Below are 11,820 nucleotides of genomic sequence, written 5' to 3' on the forward strand. Positions count from 1 at the left end.
TCCTCTCCTCTCCTCTCCTCTCCTCTCCTCTCTCCTCCTCTCATCTCCTCTCCTCTCCTCTCCTCCTCTTCTCTCCTCCAGGTGTTTTGAAGGCAGTTGGTCATATTAACGACACTCTGGGTCCTGCTCTTATCGCCTCGGTGAGTCACCAAATCAACAACACTGGAACACTGTAACCATATTTACTGTACATATAACTAAACTCCAAACCCAAATCCTTAATCCCTCACCTTAAAATGTTGGGTTTTACACAGATTTGGGATTCCGGTTTAGTTATTCCTTAAACTTACAAGTCCTTTATGTTTGAAGCTCTCAGCATGTGGGAGAGGTTGGGTTTGGCGTTGTCCTTGTTAAAGCTACAATCTGTGATTCGTGCTCAAGTCCCGCAAGAGGAATTACGAAAATATATGTTCCAGAATGTAAACAGTTTGTTTTTTTAGTAAAAGCTAACACTCAGCAGATAAATATCACATCCGGATAGACAGACAAGAAGCTGTGAGAATAAGATGAAGTCTATCCAGTTAGTGAAAGGTGAATGAGAGTAGAGAAAGTGGTGTGTGTGTGTGTGTGTGTGTGTGTGTGGGTGGGGTAGCGGGGTTGGAAGGATGTGTGACAGATAGAGTGTGTGTGTGTGTGTGTATGTGTGTGTGTGTGTAGGAGAGAGAGAGAAAGAGCATGTGAGTAAGTGTCGCAGTGTGTGTGTGAGCGTGCTTCTGTGTGTTTGAATGTGTTTATAAGTATGTGTGCTTGCGTTTGTGTATGCATATGTGTGTAAGAGGGAGTGTGTGTGTGTTTCTTAGAGTGTGTGTGTGGGGTGGGGGGTTGTAAGGATGTGTGACAGATAGAATGTGTGTGTATGTGTGTGTATGTGTGTGTGTAGGAGACAGAGAGAAAAAGAGCATGTGAGAGCATTTGAATGTGTTTATACGTATATGTGCTTGCGTTTGGGTATGCATATGTGTGTAAGAGGGAGTGTGTGTGTATGTTTCTTAGAGTGTGTGTGTGTGTGTGTGTGTGTGGGGTGCCTACGCCTGCATGCGCACGATTCGAACATCCGCAGCAGTGCAGCGTGGGTAATTTCTCCTGCAGCAGATGTTTGTAGGGAAATGAATCTTGCTGATCAGTCAGGCGGCAAAAACAACAGAAGAGCTACGAGCTCCTGAACGCCACATGACTGAGGTGTGTGTCATCAGCTGGTGTGTGAGTGTGTGTGTGTGTGTGTGTGAGTGAGTGTGTGTGTGTGTGCTTGTACTGTTAAATTGGAATTGTTTTTTGTCTGTAAATGAGAAACTAAACACCAAGACAAAATTTTTCTCACTGCATTTGTTTGTGTGTGGACATAAAAAGATTCAAGTGTGTGTGTGTGTGTGTGTGTGTGTGTGTGTGAGAGAGAGAGAGAGAGAGAGAGAGAGAAAGATATCTGCAGGTTTTGGAAAGGCAAATTTAAGACTTATTAAGATATTTCAATGCTGCCTGAAGTGTTGTAATTTACTTTTTTGGTGAAACCCTCAACCTGCCTCGTCTGCTTCTACTTCAGTTAGTGATTGCCTACATTTCCCAGAATGCCTTTCAACAAACCCCAGAGAACAAGCCTGAAATTTTTACATTCAGTTTTGGAGGTGGAAAGAAGCCCTTATCACTTCGAGAAACAAAAGAAAAATCACTTATATATTCAAAGATTCATTAATTTTTACTTTTTCCCCTTTAAAAGACCTTATCTGCATACAGCTTCCATCAGTCTGATACTACTTACTACGATACATTCTATGAATTTTGGTCTTAACGGTTTATGTCAGCCTGAAAAAAGTGTGTAAACTATTCCACAAATATAAAGTTAAACTGACTTTAGGTGGGTTTCCCCTCTACTACATCCCTGTGTGTGTGTGTGTGTGTGTGTGTGTGTGTGTGTGTGTGTGTGCAGGGCATCAGCGTGGTGGAGCAGGAGCAGCTGGACAACACGATGATTGAGATGGACGGCACGGAAAATAAATGTGAGTCACGAGCGAGTTCCTCTCATCATGATGACTAAACCGCACACGGTCTGATCCGCCTCGGTCTAACCAGCCGCTGGAGAACAGGCAGCAGGACCGAGTGTCGAGTCCAGTCGAGTCGAGTCGAGTCAAATAGGTTTCAGCAGGCAGGTCTGTCACAAAGTGCTTTACTATGGAAGCCCATTTCCGCCAGTGTGATGAAAAACACGGTCCTGTAACTCATTATAATGAGAAACTTTCTCAAAATAATGAGTTAGTATCTCAAAATAATGAGAAACTTTCTCAAAATAATGAGTTAGTATCTCAAAATAATGAGAAACTTTCTCAAAATAATGAGTTAGTATCTCAAAATAATGACTAGTATCTCAAAACAATGAGTTAGTATCTCAAAATAATGAGTTAGTATCTCAAAATAATGACTAGTATCTCAAAACAATGAGTTAGTATCTCAAAATAATGAGTTAGTATCTCAAAACAATGAGTTAGTATCTCAAAATAATGAGAAACTTTCTCAAAATAATGAGTTAGTATCTCAAAATAATGAGAAACTTTCTCAAAATAATGAGGTAGTATCTCAAAAATAATGACTAGTATCTCAAAACAATGAGTTAGTATCTCAAAATAATGAGTTAGTATCTCAAAATAATGACTAGTATCTCAAAACAATGAGTTAGTATCACAAAATAATGAGTAAGCATCTCAAAATAATGAGTTAGCATCTCAAAATAATGACTAGTATCTCAAAATAATGAGTTAGTATCTCAAAATAATGAGTTAGTATCTCAAAATAATGACTAGTATCTCAAAACAATGAGTTAGTATCACAAAATAATGAGTAAGCATCTCAAAATAATGAGGTAGTATCTCAAAAATAATGACTAGTATCTCAAAACAATGAGTTAGTATCTCAAAATAATGAGTTAGTATCTCAAAAATAATGACTAGTATCTCAAAACAATGAGTTAGTATCTCAAAATAATGAGTTAGTATCTCAAAATAATGACTAGTATCTCAAAACAATGAGTTAGTATCACAAAATAATGAGTTAGCATCTCAAAATAATGACTAGTATCTCAAAATAATGAGTTAGTATCTCAAAATAATGACTAGTATCTCAAAATAATGAGTTAGTATCTCAAAATAATGACTAGTATCTCAAAACAATGAGTTAGTATCTCAAAACAATGAGTTAGTATCTCAAAATAGTGAGAAACTTTCTCAAAATAATGAGTTAGTATTTTTGAGATACTAAGTCATTATTTTGAGAAGGTTTCTCATTATTCTGAGATACCGAGTCATTATTTTGAGAAAGTTTCTCATAATGACTTACAGGATCTTTTTTTTTCATCACACTGGTGGAAATGGGCTTTCATACTTTACAGAGCAACAAGCGGCATAAATCCAGACGAAAACCAAGAGAGAGACAAACAGATCACAGCTTCACGCCAAGACCTGGACCCGCTCTCATTCTAAATAACTCAATAAATAAATGTGCCGTTCATTTATCTGGATCTACAGCCTGCTGACAAATCATCTCCACAGGCAGCGGGACACAAAACAGTGACAGTAATGCTGTTAGGAGAAATTAATAAGTCTTGGCCAGGATCAGAAACCCCATGCATCAGGATCAACTGCAGCTGAATATGTGTGAGCTGTCTGAAGAAAAACATGAGGAACATTTAGTTTAACGTCTCTCTGCATGTGATGTTTCCACAGCTGAGGTTGTGTAAAGTGTCCTGCAAGTAGAAATAAATACACTCCAAGTATATCAACTACCTGAAATCCGTTTCAGCTATACGTTCCTGTCCAGATTTGCACAGATGTGTAGAGCCTAACGATCATTTTCCAGTTTCTTTTCCTTTGCAGTGCTTTACCAGACGCCCCAGAAAACATATTTCATTTTTTTTGTTGGCCCTTCTTTTTACAGTCACCCTAACTACTAGGTATTTACCAAGAAATTACAGGTGGAACTAAATGTGAAAATACTTAGAAACAGCTGAATTCTACTGAACAAGGTTATCATGAACTAAAAAAAAAAAAAAAAAAAATTAAGATGAAAACTAGGTGTTAAAAAACAATGTCCTGATGCTTACAAATGCTTGTAAAACTAAAATAAAAATGATATATACAGCATGTTTGCAGGTTTCCTCTAAAAAAGGGTAAAAAGAAAAGAAAAAAAGAATGAATTTTGGGCCAAAAAATTAACTAAAACTGCTAAAACCACAGAAAAATCTAACTGAAAATGAAATAAAAATTGCTAATTGATAATAACTCTGCTGGGGAATTAGGCTACACTTTCTTAGAAACACCTTGAATGTAAAAGGATTCCTTCTATGTACAAATATGAACATGATCCATAATTTCCTGTCCTCTCTCTGTGTCTGTCCCCCCCCCCCCCCCCCCCCCCCCCTCCCTCCAGCCCAGTTCGGGGCCAACGCCATCCTGGGCGTGTCCCTGGCTATCTGTAAGGCCGGTGCAGCAGAGAAAGACGTCCCCCTGTACCGCCACATAGCCGACCTGGCCGGAAACACAGAGCTGGTGCTGCCGGTTCCCGTAAGAAACATCTATACTGTATCACTTTATATACGACACCAGTGGTTCTCAACGTGGGGTCCGGGGACTTCCAAGGGGTCCTTAAAGGGGTTCCAGGGGTCCTTGAGACTTGACTTGACTTGGGTTCTGGTGACTTGGGACTCGACTCTGACTTGTACTTTGAAGACTTGAAAAGGTTTCTAAAGTCTTGACTTGAGATCTTGTGTTTATGTAAATGACTTAGATTGAAAGTGATGAGATTTGTTCCAGCAGACGACTGAATTTAAATTCTGTTTTCTTAATTTGTATGGAATGATTGAATTTACTGAAGTTGAAACTGATTATAGAAATCAAACTCATGATGCTCTTACCAAGTTTTTATCCTATTGAAACCATATTGCATTGAAAAGTCCTAGATATTTAGTTTTCTTTAAGATATTAAATTGATACTGGACTCTTGATTTGTTCTGACTTGACTTGCTGTTCTACATTTAGACTTGAGACTTGACATTAATGACTTGGACTTGACTTGGACTTGACTTGGTGTTCTACATTTAGACTTGGGACTTGACTTGAGACTTGTGCCTCAAGACTTGCGACTGACTTGGGACTCAAGCAACCTAACCCTAACCTCTAACCTCTAACCTGAACAAAGTCCATCAACATCCGCAAAAATCGAAAAAAAACCCCCAAAACATTATTTTTCATTTCATGGGGTCTTTAATTCACTATAAATTATCACAATTAGAGATTGTACATTATTGTGACTCCAGGTTTCACTCTCACCACTGCTGAGTCCACAGTTACATAACTCAGTGCTGAATCACCAGCAGAGATCTGTCCATGTGGGACAGTGGGTCAAACCCTGACACGAAGCAGAGGCTCTGTGTTCATGATCTGTTCATCAGGCCGTCCTCACACAGCCGGCCCGCAGCAGAGCCGGGACACTCTGAGTCATCATCAAGGAGAGAGAAGCGTCCCTTTATTTACCTTTTTAGCCGGTGTGGTCGTCTTTACTCTGTGGCAGGCCGGTCTGCAGGAACCGGCTCATGCAGCAGCAGACTTGTTGTGTGAGGCATGTTAACCCACCATCATCTAACAGCACAGTACATACAGTAGATATCATCGAACATCCTAAATATAAACATAAACCTCCCACAAATAACTCTCCAGGAGATATCCCACAATGGAAAAACAGCAAATATACAAACAAACAAACACAGCCCCCTAAGCACAAGACACAATACACAAATCCAAACAGGACAAAATGTGCATCTGCATCCATATACAGCATCCAAATATACAGCCAAACACTGTCTATTTAATCCAGTTCATAAACCAATATAGTTTGCAATCCATATAGAATAGAGTATGAGTAATTTTTCTGTCATATGTTACTTTTCTCCTCTTATCCCATGCTTTAGAGAGATATTCAGAGAATGCAAAAACATTATCAAAAAGGTATTCAATTAAAGCTCCATTCTCAGTACCTATCAAATCTAAATTTAGATTAGATTCAAGATGTTTCCGTTTAATATTTCTAGTTTTGCAGCTAAACTGCTTGAATTGAAACCAAATTGCTGAGTTGTGTAGTTTTTTTTTTTTTTTAAGTTTTGAGTCTCTCACAGTCCCCACTTTTTAATTTCCCTTTCATTTTTAATAACCGTCTCTCTCTCTGCTGCTGGACATCGTAGTCTCTGCTAAACCTGCTCTGATTTCTTGTTTTGAAGCAGATGGTAAGAGACTTTCCCGCTGACAGCCTAGCCTCCACGCCGCCTTAAACACAGGTGATGGGGCGGTTGTGGTGCAGGAGGGTTACCACGGTTACCATGGCATCAGCACAGGCATTTCTCCAGCTTTTCTCCTTGGTGTGTCTCTGTGGGACGGACGGGTCAGAGACGGTTATTTTAAAACCTCTTTTCCCCGGCTGGACATCTTTACACAGAAACCAAACTGAGTCAGATCCACCAAACATTACATCTAAAACATGGATCTATATCTATGAGTGGTAATCTGTTGATATATAACTATTAACAGATAATCACACAATCTATAACATGATGTACTGCAAAAACTTCTCTTCCCTTAATCTGAACAAACTTTACTCTCCTCTCCTCCTCTCCTCTCCTCCCCTGTCCCCTCCTCTCCTCTCCTCTCTCCTCTCTTCCTCTCCTCTCCTCCTCTCCTCTCTCCTCCCCTCCTCCTCTTCCTCTCCTCCTCTCTCCTCTCCTCTCTCCTCCTCTCCTCTCCTCTCCTCTCCTCTCCTCCTCTCTTCCTCTCCTCTCCTCTCTTCCTCTCCTCTCCTCCTCTCCTCCTCTCCTCCTCTCCTCCTCTCCTCTCCTCTCCTCTCCTCTCTTCCTCTCCTCCTCTCCTCTCTTCAGGCCTTCAATGTGATAAATGGAGGTTCCCATGCAGGAAACAAACTGGCCATGCAGGAGTTCATGGTTCTTCCTGTTGGGGCGGAGTCTTTCAAGTAAGAATCAATTTCCAAAATGATTTACATACATTATGAAATATACTCTATATACTGTATATTGCTTGTAGTTTATCATTTCTTGATATCCATCAAATTATTATCGTATTTTGGATCAATATTCTTCATTTTCAGTATTCTGTATTTACTCTGTACATCATTAGATTTAGTGTGGTTTTGATGATTGATTGACGTACTGATTGGTCGATCAATTAATTGGTGAATTGGTTGACTGATTACATAAAACTTTTTCCTTCTGTTCTTCCTTTCTTTCCTTCCTTCCTACCTTGCCTTGTTCTTTCTTTCCTTCTTTCTTTACCCCCTTCCTCCCTACCTTCCTCCCCCTCTCTTCCCTTCCTCCACTTCCTTCTTTCCTTCATTTTTTTGTTTGTTCTTTAATTCATTTTTCCCTCCTTCATTCCTTCTTGTGTTTTTCCTCCCTTGGTCGCTCCTCCTCCTTCTTCCCTCCACACCCCCTACCTTTCTTCCTTCCTTCCTGCCTTCCTTCCTTCCTTCCTTCCTTCCTTCCTTCCTTCCCTCCCTCCCAATTCCTTCATGCCTTCCTACCTTCCTTCTTTCTTTACTTACTTCCTTCCGTCCCTTCCTCCCTCCTTCCTTCCTACCTTGCCTTGTTCTTTCTTTCCTTCTTTCTTTCTTTACCTCCTTCCTCCCTACCTCCCTACCTTCCTTCCCCTCTCTTTCCTTCCTCCACTTCCTTCTATCCTTCATTTTTTTGTTTGTTCTTTCATTCATTTTCCCTCCTTCCTTCATTCCTTCTTGTGTTTTTTTCTCCCTTGGTCGCTCCTCCTCCTTTTCTCCTTGCCTCCTCACCCCCTTCCTTCCTTCCTTCCTTCTGTCCCTTCCTCCCTCCTTCCTTCCTCCCTCCCTTCTTTCTTTACCTCCCTCCTTCCTTCCCTCCTCCCTCCCTGTGTTTGCAGAGAGGCGTTGAGGATAGGAGCGGAGCTGTATCACACGCTGAAGGGAGTGATCCAGGAGAAATACGGTCAGGACGCCACCAACGTGGGAGACGAGGGCGGCTTCGCCCCAAACATCCTGGAGAACAGCGAGGGTGAGGAGAGAGGGGGAGGAGAGAGGAGGAGGGGAGGAGAGGAGGAGGGGAGGAGAGAGGAGGAGAGGGGAGGAGAGAAAGAGGAGGAGGGGAGGAGAGAGGAGAGGGGGAGGAGTTAATTCAGAAGTTCAAACTTTATTGCAGTACATCATTTTTTAGATTGCGATCCCTCCTTCCTTTCCTCCCTCCATCCTTCCTTCCTTTCCTCCATACCTCCTTCGCTCACCCTCCATCGCTCACCCACCCTTGCATCCTCCCTTGTTCCTTTCCCTTCATCCCTCCTTCTCTCCATCTTCCCTTCCTTCCTCCCTTCTCCTCTTCATCCACTGCTTGCCTTCTCTCCTTCATCCACTTCACTCCTCCCTCAATCCCTTCCCTTTCTCCCTTCCTTTCCTCCATGTTCTCTCTTCACTTCCCTCCATCCCTCCATCCTTCCTTCTCTCCTTCCCTCCCTCCCTCCTCAGCTCTGGACCTCCTGCAGACGGCCATAGAGAAGGCGGGCTTCACAGATAAGGTCGTGGTCGGGATGGACGTGGCGGCCTCTGAGTTTTACCGCGACGGGAAATACGACCTGGACTTCAAATCCCCGGCGGATCCGGAGCGACACATCACCGGAGACGAGCTGGCGGAGATCTACCAGGGCTTCGTCAACAACTACCCAGGTACAACGTGACACAAGAATTGTTTTTTTTTTAAATAATTGATGCACTTGAACTCTGATTTTCCTCTTAAATTTCCCCTTAAGTAGCTAACAACGTCACATCCATATTCTGTATCTGCTTGTTCCAACACTTCACTGAAGCTCCAGCACGTTTATACTGAGTGAAATACTCCAGAAAATCTAGATGTTTTGCGCATCATTTTCTACACATTTCCCCGTAATTCAGTCTGACATATCTCACTACTATAATTGGAGAGCGGTTTGTGTGTCCCGAGAGGAGAGGAGGAGAGGACAGGAGACAAGGAGAGGAGATGAGGGGATGAGGAGGGGAAAGGAGAGGCGAGGAGAGGAGAGAGGAGAGGAAACACGGAGAGGAGGAGACGAAAGGAGAGGAGAGGAGGAGAGGAGACAAGGAGAGGAGATGAGGAGAGGAAAGGAGAGGAGGAGAGGAGAGCAGGAGAGGAGACAAGGAGAGGAGAGCAGGAGAGGAGAGGAGGAGGTTATAAATTGTAGTTTGATATCATTGGAAACCTTGGGATCTGGACTAGAATTTAAAATAAAGTTCTGTAGGTTTGAACAAAGCTTGGCTGCGCGAAACATGTGTTTATAATGATGGAGCCACAAGTAGTAAGACAGTGGAAATTAATTTGTTTGTTAATGCATGTTGTTTTTGTTCTTTTAAAGGAGAAATAAGTAGAAATAATAATAAGAGAAATAATCTGCCAATGTTGTTGTAATGAGAGCAATTAGTAATAAGAGTAATTTAGTGTCAAAAGTGCAGTCTGCTCTGGATTGAGGTACAGCGAGACACTGTAGACCACTGTATTAAGATAATGATTTTCCTCCAAAATGGATATATACTGTTTTAAAACTCTATTCTATCTATCCCCCCCCTCCCCCCCTCCCCCCACTGTCCCTGGTCCCCAGTGGTGTCGATCGAGGACCCGTTCGACCAGGACGACTGGGAGGCCTGGTCCCGCCTGACGGCCCAGGTGGGGATCCAGGTGGTGGGCGACGACCTGACCGTCACCAACCCCAAGAGGATAGAGAAGGCCGCCGAGGAGCGGGCCTGCAACTGCCTGCTGCTCAAAGTCAACCAGATCGGCTCCGTCACCGAGGCCATCCAGGCGTAAGACTCCGCCCCCATTCACTCTGTCACCTGTCTGAGAGAGAGACCGTTTCACTGAGAGAGAGACCGTTTCACTGAGAGAGAGAGACCGTTTCACTGAGAGAGAGAGACCGTTTCACTGAGAGAGAGACCGTTTCACTGAGAGTTCTGCTTTGTTGGAAAGGAAACTTAAAATTTACCTCTCCATTTCCTGCTCGTGTCGTTTGCCCACTTTCACTGACGACACATCTTACGCAGTGGTGGAAAGTAACTAAGTACATTTACTCAAGTACTGTACTTAAGTACAATTTTGAGATACTTGTACTTTACTTGAGTATTTCCATTTGATGCTACTTTATACTTCCACTCCACTACATTTCAGAGGGAAATATTGTACTTTCTACTCCACTACATTTATTTGACATCTTAAGTTACTTTTCAGATGGAGATTTGACACAATGGATAATATAACAAGCTTTTAAAATACAACACATTTGTGTTTCCAACCTTTTTGGCTTTTGACGTCTTACAAAAAGCAGTGTGTAGTCGGGTCACATTTCAGATGTCTATGAGTTGTTAACAGCTCCACCAAATAGTGATTTTTCCCTCTAAACCTCACATGGTTTCATTTCAATAAATGTTCAAATGATCCAATATTTCAGCAAAAATCAAAGATTAGAGAAAAAGTCAAAAAACTGAAAACAGATTTATGTATCAGAACTTTGTTTTTTCTTCTTTCCTCTCCCATTAATTATCTCACGACCCCTCAGATTTATCTGGTGACCCTTTGGAGGGGCCCGACCCCTAGGTTGGGAACCACTGGACTAAACTAGCTAACTGTATATAAAGTAGTTCAAACTAGCTCCACCTCCAGCAGCTACAACAGCAACATGCTGCTTACACACTGATGCTTCAGTATTAATAATCTAATGATGTCATATATAATAAAATATCAGTCAGAGGGACCAAACCACTACTTTTACTTTAATACTTTAACTACATTTTGCTGCTAATACTTATGTACTTTTACTTAAGTAGGATTTTTCATGCAGGACTTTTACTTGTAATGGAGTATTTTTACATTGCTGTATTGGTACTTTTACTTCAGTAAAGGATCAGAGTACTTCTTCCACCACTGGTCTTACGTTATCGGAGCCGCCATCTTTAGCGTTACAGATTTCTCCATTCAGAACTGACAGTGACCTGCCTCTATATATATATATATAATACTGTGTCTGGTCTCACTAGACAGGCGATCACAGTCTGGCTCATGAAGCTAAAGCTGTGGCAGATTTCCTGTCTTTCTCCACTCAAAAAGAGGAGAAAAACAATATGGCCGCCCCAACAAGGTCATCCATCTGGGGCCGAGACGACAGAGCGGCCTGCGGGGAGGAACGGGACCCAGCTGCCCTCCTGTCAATCAGACCAGTGTGACGAACATTTGGAAACACACACACACACACACACACACACACACACACACACACACACACACACACACGCTCATGTTGTCGCTCACATCGGCAGTTACCTGTCAATCATCCGTCTGCCTGTCAGCCATGTTGACCTTGTGCCAGACGCGGCTGGAAACAGACCGCCATGAAAGATGAATGAACCGCCGCTTTTTAAAATGGAGATGAGCTGTCAATCAAATGTTTCAGCACTGTGCCAACTGAGGCACAGGATCTAATGTCTTTATCCAATACTTCTACTAACAGTTTGGTGTGTGTGTGTGTGTGTGCAGTGTGTGTGCAGTGTGTGTGTGTGTGTGTGTGTGATCAATCTCAGATGTAACAGTATGTCACTCAGGTTTATGTAGCTATCAATCATGATGCAGTAGGTGGACTAGGGGGTGGGAATGGGCTGGTGGGGGTGTGTGTGTGTGTGTGTGTGTGGGGGGGGGGGGGGGGGGGCAGATTAAATGATAGAAACACAGTTGATGACAGTAAAGGTGATGCTGTGTCTCCCAGCGATGCTCATTAAACA

The 11,820-nt window shown here is 42.3% G+C and overlaps 1 protein-coding gene across 1 annotated transcript in view; it reads left to right on the top strand.

Annotated features, from left to right (window-relative positions):
• Nucleotides 1-9,859, top strand: part of LOC139663312 (gamma-enolase-like) — a 10,901-nt gene extending 1,042 nt beyond the window's left edge. The window contains exons 3-9 of the mRNA XM_071541951.1: nt 82-140; nt 1,922-1,991; nt 4,411-4,544; nt 6,905-6,996; nt 7,935-8,065; nt 8,530-8,727; nt 9,654-9,859. Of these exons, the coding sequence (XP_071398052.1) occupies nt 82-140; nt 1,922-1,991; nt 4,411-4,544; nt 6,905-6,996; nt 7,935-8,065; nt 8,530-8,727; nt 9,654-9,859 (890 nt within the window). The remainder of the gene's footprint in view (nt 1-81; nt 141-1,921; nt 1,992-4,410; nt 4,545-6,904; nt 6,997-7,934; nt 8,066-8,529; nt 8,728-9,653) is intronic.
• The last annotated feature ends 1,961 nt before the right edge of the window (nt 9,860-11,820 follow it).

This window comes from Centroberyx affinis, unplaced genomic scaffold (assembly GCF_046629955.1).
Source record: "Centroberyx affinis isolate AG114_WGS23_722 - 3 ecotype Tasmania unplaced genomic scaffold, CSIRO-AGI_Caff_v1 ptg003979l_1, whole genome shotgun sequence".
Taxonomy (NCBI): Eukaryota; Metazoa; Chordata; class Actinopteri; order Beryciformes; family Berycidae; genus Centroberyx; species Centroberyx affinis.